Source organism: Panthera uncia (assembly GCF_023721935.1).
Source record: "Panthera uncia isolate 11264 chromosome C1 unlocalized genomic scaffold, Puncia_PCG_1.0 HiC_scaffold_3, whole genome shotgun sequence".
In the NCBI taxonomy this organism is placed as follows: domain Eukaryota; kingdom Metazoa; phylum Chordata; class Mammalia; order Carnivora; family Felidae; genus Panthera; species Panthera uncia.
Genome location: NW_026057584.1, coordinates 62,526,088 through 62,540,426, shown reverse-complemented (window position 1 = coordinate 62,540,426; position 14,339 = coordinate 62,526,088). Strand labels below are relative to the sequence as shown.

At 38.6% G+C, this 14,339-nt stretch overlaps 1 protein-coding gene across 1 annotated transcript; it reads left to right on the top strand.

Moving 5' to 3' along the window:
• Positions 1 to 12,193: 12,193 nt before the first annotated feature.
• Positions 12,194 to 13,034, top strand: LOC125911400 (M-phase-specific PLK1-interacting protein-like; the record flags this gene model as incomplete). The annotated part of the gene is made up of 1 exon (XM_049615262.1): positions 12,194 to 13,034. A coding segment is annotated over one exon (303 nt), but the record flags the coding sequence as incomplete, so codon positions are not given.
• Between the last annotated feature and the right edge of the window lie 1,305 nt (positions 13,035 to 14,339).

Below are 14,339 nucleotides of genomic sequence, written 5' to 3'. Positions count from 1 at the left end.
AATCAAGAGTCAGAACATTATCCACATCCCAGAAGCTCCCCTCATGACCCTTTTGGTCACTCTCTTCCCCCAAAGGACACCACTATTCTCACTTCTAACCACATAGGTTCATTTTAATAAGTATATATTTTAATGCACTTAAATTTATGTCCTTTTGAGTACTTGGCTCCAGATAAAATCTGTATATATATATTAAACCAACCTAGCTGTCTTAGGCATTCATTGACTACTCAGCTACACTGAGTATTACACAGTAAGTACCATTTTGGAACAAAAGACCCCAGGTTTTGTCCCTGTGGCTCTGCCACAAATTAGTTGTGAGATCTAGATGGAGTAACTTTTCCATTTGGGCCCTTAAATACCTGTCTGTAAAGTAAGTATATTTAAGTAGAAAAGGTATAAGGTCTCTTCTGAAAGAATATACTTAGCATGAAAATATCATGAATATATACTTTCAACTACATATACCTTTCAAATACATACATATATTCAAATATAATACTTATATATTCAATTGAACATATATTCAATTACATATAATTATATATAAATAACTTATAACTTTAGACAGAGATTTACAAAATATTGTGCCTATTTACTTCAAAGACAAATATTTATTATGGCACTGTGGCCAATATACATGGGTAATAAGAATATATATGGGGTCCCTGCTCTCATGCTGTTTCCAGTTTTACTCTAACTTAAGCAAAAAAGTTAATTAGTGATTAATGATGAAGCAGGGCATATGGGTGGCTCAGTTAAGTGTCTGACTTTGGCTCAGGTCATGATCTCACAGTTCATGGATTTGAGCCCCGTGTCGGGCTCTGTGCTGACAGCTCAGAGCCTGGAGCCTGCTTTAGATTATGTGTCTCCCTCTCTCTCTGCCCCTCCCCCACTTGTGTTCTGTATCTCTCTCAAAAATAAATAAACATTAAAATTTTTTTTCTTTAAATAAAGAAGAGAAGGAACCATGGGACTAAGTACCTATGGATCATTTCCTCCCAAAGGGACACAATTCAAGGAAATAAGGGAGCTCTATATAGAACTCCAAAGTAGAAAAAAATTACAGTGTCTGAGCCTTGATAATCTTTTCTTTTTTTCTACTCAGTGAAAACTTCTCTTCCCCAAAGTGTCAGCGCCCTTATCTCTCTCCCTATCAAAACCTATTATTAAGATTAATTTATTCTCATTAATGTGTAAATGGTTGCCAAACCTGAATATTTTCTCTCACAAAAGTGTTTATACTGACCAAGACATTTTGATTTTGAGAATGAATTTCTGGTTACAGAATTTCAAATATCAGAGAGTCAGAAGGGCAGGACCTCTTTTAGACAAGGAACAACTAAAATCACCCTCTTCAGGGAGCCTTAAAGCAAACTTCTCTCCCTGTGTTAGTGGCCACGATTTATTAAGCACTTACATTGGCCAACATTGTGCCAACCTCTTTATATACATCGTCTCATTTATTTCCACAGACGCTATTATTTTGACATTATTATCATTTTTATTTCACAGATGAAAAAGCTGTTAGTTCCTAGCCCAAGGGCACACAAGGAATGACACTAAATCCCACCTTTGCCTTTCTGAAATGCCAGTCTGATCCTGGGTTTGGCAGCAGTTACCAGCCAAAGGCAAAAGGAGAGGCCAAAGTTCCCCAGAGCAGTTCCAGGAAGGGAACACACTCTTCTGGAACATTGGTAGTAAAGGCCTGAGAGGAAAGGAAACACAACCACTGTTATTTCTGCTTCTGGCAGCTCTGGGCTTCCTCCTGCGGACTAGACCCTTACAGAAGCTGCATTAATGCTATCAAGGCCCTGATAACTTGAAGAGTGGCAAAATTCTAAGGGTGCATTGAAATACTGCTCCCAAAGGCCTACAGATCAACCTGCTGGGCAGCCCTGACTTAAAGTCATTCCCAGCCAACGTGTTATAGAAGCTTCTGAGGCTAATAGGGACTTCAGCTATAAATCAAGAGTGGCCTCTGAACATCCTGACAGGGCATAAAACATCCAAAACTCCCCTCTGAACACAAGCACTGACCATGTCTCCTAATTCTTATAAGGAAATGCTGCAGTCACTCCAAAGGGCTTGTTGTATACTGTAGGTAGAATTGTAAAGCCCTGAGGCTTTTCAAAGGGCCTTTACTAAGCAGGGGTTCTAAGTACTATGCTGAGAAAGAGAACACAGCTTGGTAACAGGTATCCCCAGCACTTAAAGGGAGTATCTCTAATGATTCCCACATATATGATGCAACATTCTAAAAGTACTCAAAACCAAAAATTAATTCAAAACCTAGGTACAATCTCCCACCATGCTTGGGATGAGAAGGAATGTCAAAACCCTGCAATAGAACACAGCTACTCCAGAAAGCAAGGGATCATTGACTACTCATTGAAGCTACATCTCAACACGTGATGATTGCATTTGTTTCAAGAAGATTACTGGAATTTTGTCCAGAATGGTTTCAGTGCCAGTCCAACATAATGGAAAGGTAAGTTTGGGACTATGGCAACCCACAATAATTATAGAGACTCATTTGGGGCAGTTCCATTTATAGGAAGACAGATTGAAGTCTCAAACTACTAAATTCAAACAAATGAAAATATGCTCAATCCAAGTCAATTGCTCAGAAAGAAATGAAATTAAGCTGCATTGTTTTAATCCAAATGAGTTTTTCAAAATGTTATTCACAAATATCCAGCTTTATCTAATTTTATGATATATTTTATTCTAGGCCCTAACATTGCTACAGTTTGTCTTAGGGGCCAAGATATGGCTGTGACTTGGCTTAAGTGAACCACCAGCTTCTAAGGAGACTTATCAGGGAGTGTAAGATAAACAGAAGTCAGCGGTATGTTCAGGGTTGTTGGACGGGTTTTGAAGGAGGAGGAGAAGGGGCATCAAAGACTTGCACACCATCAGAGGTGAGGACGCCCAACTTCTCCGCGTTCCATTTCCTCTAATCTGGATTGGCATGTCTGACCAAATTCTTGCCTCTGGTGCCACTTTTAAAATCCTAAGAGATGAGAACATCAGAGGACTATTTATTATATTTTTAAAAGGATGGTCTCAATTCAAAATGAGGTAGATCTATATTGACTGACGTGCAGCAACTGCAAAGATACATTATTAAACATTTAAAAAGAGAAAGTTCCAGAATGTCATCTATACTGTGCTATTTGTGTATTTTTTTTTAAAAGGTGGGGGGGGTGGGGGAAGGAGAAAGGTATACATAAATGCTTTTTTGTGCATATCTAGATTCTAGAAGGATACATTAGAAAGAGGTACAGATAAAGGGATTAGATAAGGGGATCTTGGGACTGAGATATCCACCTACACTATACACCTTTCAGAGTTATACAATTTTTCTGGGTTGAGAAGGTAATCGTGAAATAAAGTGCAACATTTAATTGAGAGTTATATTTTCCAGACCAATATTTGACTTTGAAATTTAACACAAAGTACTGTGCAGAAATAAAGTCACCCAATGATGTCTTAAACAGCTAGTCAAGCCCAGGAGGATTTTTAAAGTGCAAATGTCAGTCCATTTTCAATAAACCTGCTTCTTTTGCTGCTGTTTTTAGTCTTTTTTTTTTTTTTTGGCCCTCAGATTTTCTGAAGATTGAAATCTTCATGGTTGTGAAAGAGAAATCACAAAGACTAAAAGAGAAAATGTGTTGTTGTGTTAGTTATTAAATAAAAGTGTTTCCCCTACTCTCTGGAGACAGAATTACAAAGAAAAGCTGAAGTCATCTAAGATTTATTTCTCAGTCCCTAACTGCTTGTGAATATGGATCAAGATTGACACCCAGTGGCCAAATTTAATCCTTTCTTTTTTTTCCACTGAAATTCCCTTTCTGGGTAATTAGCCATTTTCTAAAATGTCCCTTTATTTGTTTTCAATTGTAAATATTATTTAAATCTATGTCTTGTTTATTCAAAGTGTATCATATCTTATAAAGCCAGATTCAACTAGTAAGCCTTATTTCACACATAATTAATAGATTTATGTCTGTATCCTCTTTTTTTATGCATTTTCTTACCTAACAGTAAAAAGCAATTTGGGGGGGGGGGGGGCAGAGGGATGGGCAAAATGGGTGAAGGTGAGTGAGAGAGTCAGGTTTCCAGTTATGGAATGAATATGTGACAGGGATGATAAGTACAGATAGGGAATATAATCAATGGTATTATGATAGCATTGTATGGTGACAGATGGTAGCTACACTTGTGAGCATAGTATGACATATAGACTTGTCCAATCACTATGTTGTACACCTGAAACTAATGTAACATTGTGTGTCAACTATACTTCAATTAAAAAAAAAAGACTATTTGCCTTCACTTGACAAAACAGTGTACTCAATTTCTAGTAGAAGCTAATGGAATAAATTAGAATTATATAGCAAACCTAATTGGACAACAAGATAATTTATATCCTTAACTTTTCCTAAAGCAAATAGCAAAATTACCTGTTCTGATTGGTAAGTTACTTATAGATAATTAAACATTAATGATTTTAATTTTGAAATCTTGAGGGTGATATAATTGCACATAAAATATGCTAATTAGGAAATTCTATCAGAGTTGAAGTTTGCTTCTATTTAAAGAGGAGAGGGGCACCTGAAAGACTCAGTTGGTTAAGCGTCCAACTCCTGACTCCTCGACTCAGGTTGTGATCTCAGTGTTTATGAGGTTGAGCCCCTGCTTCAGGCTGGCACTGACAGCGTGGAGCATGCTTGGGATTCTCTCTCTGCCCCTCCCCTGCTCTCTCTCTCTCTCTCTCTCTCTCTCAAAAATAAACAAATTAATAATAATAATAATTTAAAAAATAAAGATAAGGAGAAAAATGCATAGCATGTATAATTTTGTAAATCAATCTCTTATATGAACACTGGAAATTTTGTGGTAAGATTTGTATTGTGGCATCCATTTTAATGGTTCTAAAGAATAGAAAGAAAAAAACCTTAATTTTTATGATGTTAATATTTTAGCAAATACATATGACATGTGTAACACAGATTACCAAACAAGCTGTGAATTTAAGAATCAAAAAGATCAAAGTCCAAATTCTAACTGGGCAATCTTGGACAAGTCTCAGCATTTTACTAAACTTGAAATCCCTCGCCTATAAAATGGAGCTATTAATCCTTCCTTGCAGGGCTGTCGTGAAGATTAAATGAGATATAATTTTAAATCCTTATCACGGTACCAGGCACATAAATATATAAGAGTATTTGTTATTACCTGAATACCAGAAACAGCAAGGTTACTAAAGTCAAACCCCCATGAACCAGACTTATCTTCTTGAATCAAGTTTCCAATAGCTGCTTTGATACAGGTGAACAGGGGTCCCAGATAATCTGAAAGTATAAATAATCTAAAAAAATCAAATAATCCAAATAAAATCACTTACAAGTGGGTTTCTATTATACGATACTTTTATGGCCTACTTACTTTCACAATCATTTTTTAAATCAAAAATTAAAATTAGATTGAAAATCAGGGCTCTCCAAACTTTTTTCCTTTCAGGAAAAAAAAACCAATAAACCTATAAACCTCCATGTATGATATATGTAAATTACTTATATTTGGTATAGACACACTATTGACCTCTTACGCATATTATAAAATATGCCCAAACTAAAAATGTTTGAAGTATGAACTAAATATAAATTGAAGTGGAGACATTCTTTTCTATCTCACAATGGAATATCTTGCACATGCTTGGGGAGGGTACCTCCCATTCTGGAGGTGTTACACTAACAGTTCTCTGACTTCTCACCAGTGAAGAGCAGAGAAACTAACTGATTGGTGATCGGGCACACTGGAACAAGCAAGGGCTTTAAGGACCCGTCTTTTCTTGCATTGGAAATTGCTCTTCCATTTATGACTGGTGCAGTCTTCACAGATCTCTTCATCTCTTTAAGCCTCAGGGTCCTCTTCTATCAAAGGAAGGTGATTATACCCGCATATGATACTATCCATAAAACACAGTTGTGGGAGCACAGTATCGTTATTACTTAGAGGTGAAAGAAGCTTTCAAAGGTCACTTAGAACACTGAAGCTAGAATGACACAGTCCACCAGATTTTCAAGTCTGGGAGACTTGCCAAAAGCCACAGAGCTAGCTAGCTACAGACAAATCCAGAACCATCCTGTTGTCTTTACTGAGCTGTAAACTACCTCAAAAAGTGTGCTGTCAGGCAAGTTTTCTCTGGAATTGGGAATTTTAATTCTGCCATGAAATTTCCCATAAATTTTGTCCCATCTGTAATCTACATAGAGGTACAGTTAAGGATACAATTACCAATATACTCTTATGATATGGTTTTAAAAAATCCCACAAGTCACAAAGTAAAGTATGTCCTATTACCAGCACCAAAAATCTCTTCAAAATATTTTATTTTTAAATCTACAGAAGAGGAAAAGCTCTGGTCTAGAAGAAATGAAACTTAGATTCTGGTTCCAATTGTGATGTGAACAAATCACTTGCTCACTCTATACTTTATTTTCCTCAGCTAGGTATTAAAGGGAAATGATAATTTACTTATTGCAAGGACAGCATAAGCATACAATAAACAATAATATAGGTTAGTGAAAGGACTCTATGAATAACAATCATTGCTAATGACGCGCGCGCGCGCGCGCGCGCGCGCGCGCACACACACACACACACACACACACACACTTGAGGACTCTTCCCAAACCAAAAGAAAGATCTGGTCCCTTTAGAGACGAGACCATAGACTACTCCACCAGGCCATGGGTTTCACCAACAAAAATCACTGTCATTTCTGCCTTCTCCGATCCCCCCTTTTGTCCTCTGACTACTACAGGGGCTGGCCTCTGTCCTAGACCTATTCTGAGCCATTCCTTATCAGCAGCCCCAGGCCCTCCAGCCTGTAGACAAGGTGTATGGTTTGCTAAGAATGAGCCTTGGAATCCCACATAGCCAGGTCACAACATTTCCCACCTGACTTCTCCCTGACCAAGTCATCTCAGTCCTTAAGACTGAGCAGCTGCCTTGGCTCAACTGTTTGGAGCTCTCAGCCTTTACAAGGACTGATGTCTTAACCAATTAAGAATGGATGTCATATTGTGGGTCTACTACTGTGCTGGGCATTTTACATACAGCATTTCCAATCCTTATAACAATCTGTGAAGTGGTGATTATTATTTCACTTTACAGTTACAGAAATTGAGACTCAGAAAGGTTAAGGAACTTGCAAAAGTCACACAGCTAAGAAGGGAAAATGCTTGGATAACCATTTCAGTCTGGCTCCAAATCATGTGTGCTTCATAAAATATTTCACATCCTGATTCCCTGCCTTGATCCTGCCTGATTTATCCCTGCATTCTGGATCCTGTTTATTATAACTTTGCAGGGGTCCTCCCAGGAACCACTGGATTGGCATACACAACAACTTCCTGCTTGTAGGCTTATCTACTAAATGGAGCACATATTGGAGCCCACAGAAGCATTTTCCTACTCTTGTATATACCTTAATTCGCTAACTGCCTGACAAGCTTATATTGCTACACCCTTTAGACCCAGAGCATCGTGTTGCATGGCATTCCCACCTGTACTTTTTTTTTTTAATTTTTTTTAACGTTTATTTATTTTTAAGACAGAGAGAGACAGAGCATGAACAGGAGAGGGGCAGAGAGAGAGGGAGACACAGAATCTGAAACAGTCTCCAGGCTCTGAGCTGTCAGCACAGAGCCCGACGCGGGGCTCGAACTCACGGACTGGAGATCATGACCTGAGCCGAGATCATGACTTGAGCCGAAGTCGGACGCTTAACCGACCAAGCCACCCAGGCCCCCCCGACCTGTACTTTCATTTCTCTCTCATCTCAAGCCCAGCTTCCTTCTTTTCATGCCAGCCCACGTTCCTGAGGTTCCAGCATGCTTTTACATCGGAGCCTGCCTTAGCAGCAACACACACAACACCTTATTATCTCCCTAAAATAATGTCTTAAGGAACTAACAAATTATTCACTACCTTGGAAAATATTATATTTCATTTGGATGGGTAATTGTGCATAAGCTTTTTTTTTTTAAAGTAATCTCTATGTCCAATGTGTAGTTTGAACTCACAACTCTGAGATCAAGAGTCACATGGTCTAACTAATGAGCCAACAAGGCACCCCTTGGATGGATAATTGTGATTCACCATTAAGAAAAAAAAAACAGCAGATATTTAGGCTGTCTTTTAAATGACAGAACAGTCATTTGAATTGAAAACATCTGAGTATCAAGAAAGCAAAAATCTTTTTAATCTTTATAGATACACAGGGAACAGAATGGGATGGTACCCCCCACCCACACCCCCCCACACACACACACACCTGCTTTTTAAAATTCAGGGACAGTGATATAAAGCCTCAATAGAGGGCAATAAGCCACATGAAATTTTTAATTTTTTTATGTCTTTATTTTTTTTATTTTGAGACAAAAAGACAGACTGCGAGCCAGGAGGGGCAGAGAGAGAGGGGGAACAGAATCTGAAGCAGGCTCCAGGCTCTGAGCTGTCAGCACAGAGCATGACATGAGGCTCGAACTCATGGAGTATGAGATCATGACCTGAGCTGAAGTCGGACGCTTAACTGACTGAGCCACCCAAGTACCCCAATCCATGTGAAATTTTAATGAGCTCACACTAATTCTCCAAGTTCAGGGAAATGCAAAAAAGCACTATAATCACATTTTATAGGCATTTTAAAAAGAAACAGAGAAAGCATAAATTAAAATTAACTATGATATTGTAAGACTGAACCTTGCAGATTTTACAGAATGGGAATCATGCCACACACTTGTGACAGGTCACTTTACTGTACCTTAAAAGTCCTGATTTACAAGAAATATCCTGCACTTTTCATGCTCTAGTGAACAAAGCTATCTCCAAAGTTGAAGCCTTAGCTATGATCCCAATTATATAAATTTAGGAAACAGTTTACTGAAATTCAGACCTATAGCAGAAAGTAAATGCAAGGCTCTTGCAAAGTGGCACAGCTATTATCAAGGTTACATGGGAATAACTCTGTTCCCATCACCAAAAAGTGCCCAGAGAAACGTACCAGACTCATATGACACCTTTGCTCTAATTAGACTTTAAAGTCTAATTAGATAATGCACACTTTCTCCCTTCCTGTCTGGGGAATGACCAAATATCAAGTATCAAAAGTGGACTTGGGCAGAGTGATTCGGTAAGACCAGCCGGATAGGAAAAACATACTCCCTTAGACTATGCTTTTACTTCAATAAGTGATAGTGTTTCACTTTCATTGGCATTGTTTTCTTTTGTGTCAGAAACTGTAAAGCCAAGTACTTCACCCTATTTGTGAGGACCGGTAAAACATGTCCCTTGCAACTCTTAATACAGCAGCCAAATTGCTAAGAGAATCTTAAAGGATAGAGATCAGAACTAATCAGCATCAGGGCCTTAGCAAAGCAGCTAGAGTCTACTCAAAACTTCAGACTTCAAAGAAGACAAAAGTTGGTTTCCACACAAGTTCCCATCAATGTTGACAAGGTCATGGATGTCAACCTGTATCAGGCCTTTTTCATGACTTGCTGCTATAATAATAGTGTGTATTGAGAGAAGATTTTCATGCCAAGAACCCACTCTGATTCTTTTTAATTTGCCATCAAAAAACATCACAAGTCTTCTAGTTAAATATAGAAACTGGTCTTTACATTTCCCTAAGCCTCTAGGAGATGATCTCTATTGATATTACCAGAAGGGAACTCATTCTGGATGTCCCGGAGCACAGGGAGGTACAGGTAGCCTTTGCCTGTTGCAATTTGATGTTGATATTTTGGTTCTTTTGTGCTCCTGTTGTCCCCTGGTTCAGTAATGGGACAGTGAGCAGAGGAAGTGGCTGAGGGATCCTATAATAGTTTTTTTTTTTCATGTTTACTTGTTTATTTTGAGAGGGAGAGAGAGAGACCATGAGTAGGGGAGGGGCAAAAAGAGGGAAAGAGAATCTCAAGTAGTCTCAGTGTTGTTAGCCCAGAGCCTGATGCAGGCTCAATCCCAGGAACCATGAGATCATGATCTGAGCCAAAATCAAGAGTCAAACACTCAACCATCTGAGCCACCCAGGTGCCCCTATCCCATAGTAGTTTTGCAGTCATAGGAATTCTCTTGCCCCAGACCTGCACATTCTTTGCCCTGTTGCCCATAAATAACAGGCTGCACAACATAATCACCAAAGCCACTGATTTTCCAAGACAAATGACCAATAAATTTTGATTAAAAACTTATAGTTCTGGGGAGCCTGGGTGGCGCAGTCGGTTAAGCGTCCGACTTCAGCCAGGTCACAATCTTGCGGTCCGTGAGTTCGAGCCCCGTGTCAGGCTCTGGGCTGATGGCTCGGAGCCTGGAGCCTGTTTCCGATTCTGTGTCTCCCTCTCTCTCTGACCCTCCCCCGTTCATGCTCTGTCTCTCTCTGTCCCAAAAATAAATTAAAAACGTTGAAAAAATTAAAAAAAAAAAAACTTATAGTTCTGTATCAAACCTCTGCTACAGTAATCACAGAGTCATGACATTGGTTAGCAACACATGGATTACGAGATAATATTTTGACAATTCATGGTTAAATATAATTTTCAAAAAAAAGATAAAATCATAACTTTCATAGATAAAAAGATGAATGTGTATTAAAGATTTTATTTAATTTAATGAGGAAACTGAGGAGGATTTACAACCAATCAAAGCAGAAGTCAAAAAAGCACAAATTTTCATGGAGTAAGGAAATGGGAAATGAATGCGCAAATGAAGGCAAAACTAGCTTCTTCCACAGTGGAGGATAGTCAATTGAACCTCTACTACACAGGACAGAATTTGCATGTCTATAGACAAGAATTTTTTTTTACATGACTATCAGTTATCTACAATTTACAGAACTGTAAAGCCCCCATAGAATCAGAATCAGATAACATAGAAGGGTGTCCCGTAGATAGTGCATAGTTTTTCACTGAAGCACAAAATTGTTCCTACAACATCTATGTTTATACCAACTTGAGATTAAAGAAGTAATGGATAGGTAACTGTTGTCCAAGTAAACAGTCTGAAAGAATGGTACAAATTATCAAAGATCTTTCAAGGAGCATGACCAATAAGACTTTCCCAGTTTTGTACCATTAAAATGTCACTCCATGTTCAACAATAGTATTAAATACTATTATGTGTGTAATTGTACATACAGTTAGTTCCAGAATGCTGGTTGAACCATTTTGTTCCATGTTCCTTGAGGAGCCACAGCCCCAAACTGTTGAGACACTGTTCTATCTGCACCTAAACTTCACTCATCTCTTTTCTCTTTCTTTCTTCCTTTTCTTTCTTTCTTTCTTTCTTTCTTTCTTTCTTTCTTTCTTTCTCTCTTTCTTTTACCACAAGAGTAGGATCTGAATAAAAAAAAGCTCCTGGCTCCTGGAACCATAACTGAGATAATGACAACTCTTACATGCAGTGTTCCAAGTTCAGATGCCATATTGATTGACAATAAATGTCTTCCTCCAGCATCTCCTCTAGTATCATTTGGCTTTGATTTTACTTACTTTTATTTTATTTTATTTTATTTTATTTTATTTTATTTTATTCTATTCTATTCTATTCTATTCTGCTCCACCAACCAAGGTCTCACAACTCCATAAAGTCAGGGAAGCATTAATTCCTCCCTAGTCACTACAATTGCTGAAATGGAGTCAGCTGATATTTCCACAGTTGTTTGTACAGCTCAGAGACAACTTTATGAATTCCATACCCTTCCTTGACATTATAAGCCAAATGGAGACAAGTGGAAATATATGCCATAGGCCTGCCTAATAACTGGCACGTGTCAGGATCATATTTTTAAAATATTGAACTGATGCAGTTTTGGTCTCATAACCTTTAGTAATTCCTGGTTTCCCTGAAGCTCCCTACATATAGCCTAGAAGAAAGAGGCCAACTGAGTCTCTTCATCAGTTCACAGAAGACACAACTGTTTCAAAGCAAAAGCAAAGGGACTAAGGGAAGCAGCTTCCGGGGTACCCGGGCGTAGGCGACCACAGCTACCCTCCTCTTGTGATGGTAGGGGACTGTGTGCCACACGCTGCCTGTGGTTTGGGCCGGGTCTAGGCCTACAGGAGCAGCCAATCTCCACCACAGGGCAGCAGCTTCCTGGAGTAGAAGGAAAGAAGGGTGATTTGGGTCTCAGTACCCTGGTAGCTATTCTGGCTCCTACTCCAAGTCACCCGTGGGGTTGCAATTCGGATACTCCCCAGAGCAGCAGGAAACCCACCCCGAGGGTTCTTCAAGGACATCTACACCCTTTGGATCAGGGTGTGGTGGAGAAAAAAGAATGTCTAATGAGTGGGAAAGTTATTTCAAGCCTTCAATGCTTGAAGACCCTTGGGCTGGCCTTGAACCCATATCTGTAGTGGATTTTAACCAACAATACAACAGTATTCAAACATTCAGAGGCAGAAAAGGAAGATACTTTTGTTAACATTTCTGAAATTCATCTAGAAGCTTCCCATTTCAGGAACATCTTGGACAAAACTTTCACTTGTGTAATTACATTGAACTTAAGATGGTGACTTTGAATATTTAGTTGGGTCTTCTTGATATTTTTCATCATATCAAGTATTGTTGATATTAGAGAAGACATACAGTAGAATAATTTGCAGTATTTAGCTCTTTAGAAGTGCCTACCACATTTTAGAGAATTTACAGTTTCCAAATATTTCACGTTCACAGTTATATAATGGACATGTGTCTTTCAATGGTTTTCCAATGTTTTAAAATAAAACATTTTGTCTTTTTAGAAAAAAAAAAAAAAGCAAAGGGACTAAGTTGCAAGTGCTTGATAAGGTACAGTAATGGTTTTGTTTTGAATTGTAACAAGATTTGACTGGCAAGATATCAGCCAAAGCCCAAAAGACTTTTTTTTTTCTTTTAGAGTTTATAACAACAGTGCCATTTAGAAAATAAGGAAGGGCAGAATTTTAGCCCCACAAGAAGGATTAAAGACCTTTCTAGGTTGGGGGAAGAGGAGCGTTCACATACATAGTCTGCTCCTTGGTTCCTTCCTTTTACCCTGGATGAAATTCAGGCAGTCCCAGAATTTTTCTGGTCATTCTTACATAACAAAAAGCCCAAATGGTTACATCAAGTTGCAAACAAAATATCAATTCAGGAAAAAAAAAGTAATCTGGTAATAAAAGCAATCTCAAGTAATTATCAATTTAATTTGATTTAACAATTCAACTTTCCCCTCTTTCAACTGGGGTCTTTATAGGTAGCCCCAAAGAATAGAACATGATGCTATTTCCCCAACATAGGCTTCTACCCCTATCTTGCTACCTTGCTAGCTGTGTTTTCTGACTCATCAAAGGTCAAAGCAGGAGGAGGAGAAAAGGGAAAGAGGAGCAGGGAAGGAGAACAGGAAAGTTAGTACTTGATCAAGACTATCCATGGTCCTTGCCCTCTGGTCTGACAGATGTCCAAAGCTGGCTCTAACGTATAGTACCTTTTGTGAGCCCCTTCAGAAATCCTCACTGGGAATATTCAACTTCATTTCTAGTCCTGGTGAATACATTTTCCTTTGCCTAGCTGCTCCACCTCAGCATTCCACCATCCGTTCTCTCCCTTGGGTTCCTATCACTCAGTCCAGGCTTAGACAAGATTTAAAAGAGCCCCAGGTCTGTTCTTTCTCCCAATGACTGTATCTGATGGAGTAAACACACACGCATCCTTTGCTCCCACCTTGGATCAGCTGGATAGTCCACATTCCTGCCTTTTACATTTTTCAGTCAGAAGTCAGACACCAGTCCACACTGCCACCCTCCTCCCACCAAACTGCATGAATCATGTATCAAGATTTCTGAGAAACTCTTCTCTCCAGGTTTGAGATGAGGGAAAACGAGGTACAGAAAGCTTACAACAGAGCTCTGTTCAAAAACATCCTCTGTCAATCCCTTCTTCCCATTTCCAATGCTATCCTTTAGAACTTCAATATGAGAAAGGTTTAGAAACTTCCTTCAAATTTTACAAATTCTATTCTGTGATCTCACAATCCACTCTGCCATCTGGCATTTGTCATTTTAAGATCCCAGCTTAAACTTCCATTTATAGATCCTATTACAAATGTTTTCTACTATTAGAGGAAACAAGGACTCATGAACAACATAGGTTAAGTATAGAGGGGGAAAAAAAGAAAGTTAAATGTTAACACATCTAAGTTATGACTAAGTATTAACCCACCTCAATTCTTATTTGCCCTCAGTACAATATATGCATGTAATAAGAGAGTCCTGGAAAACAGGGGTCCACAAAAAAAAAAAAAAAAA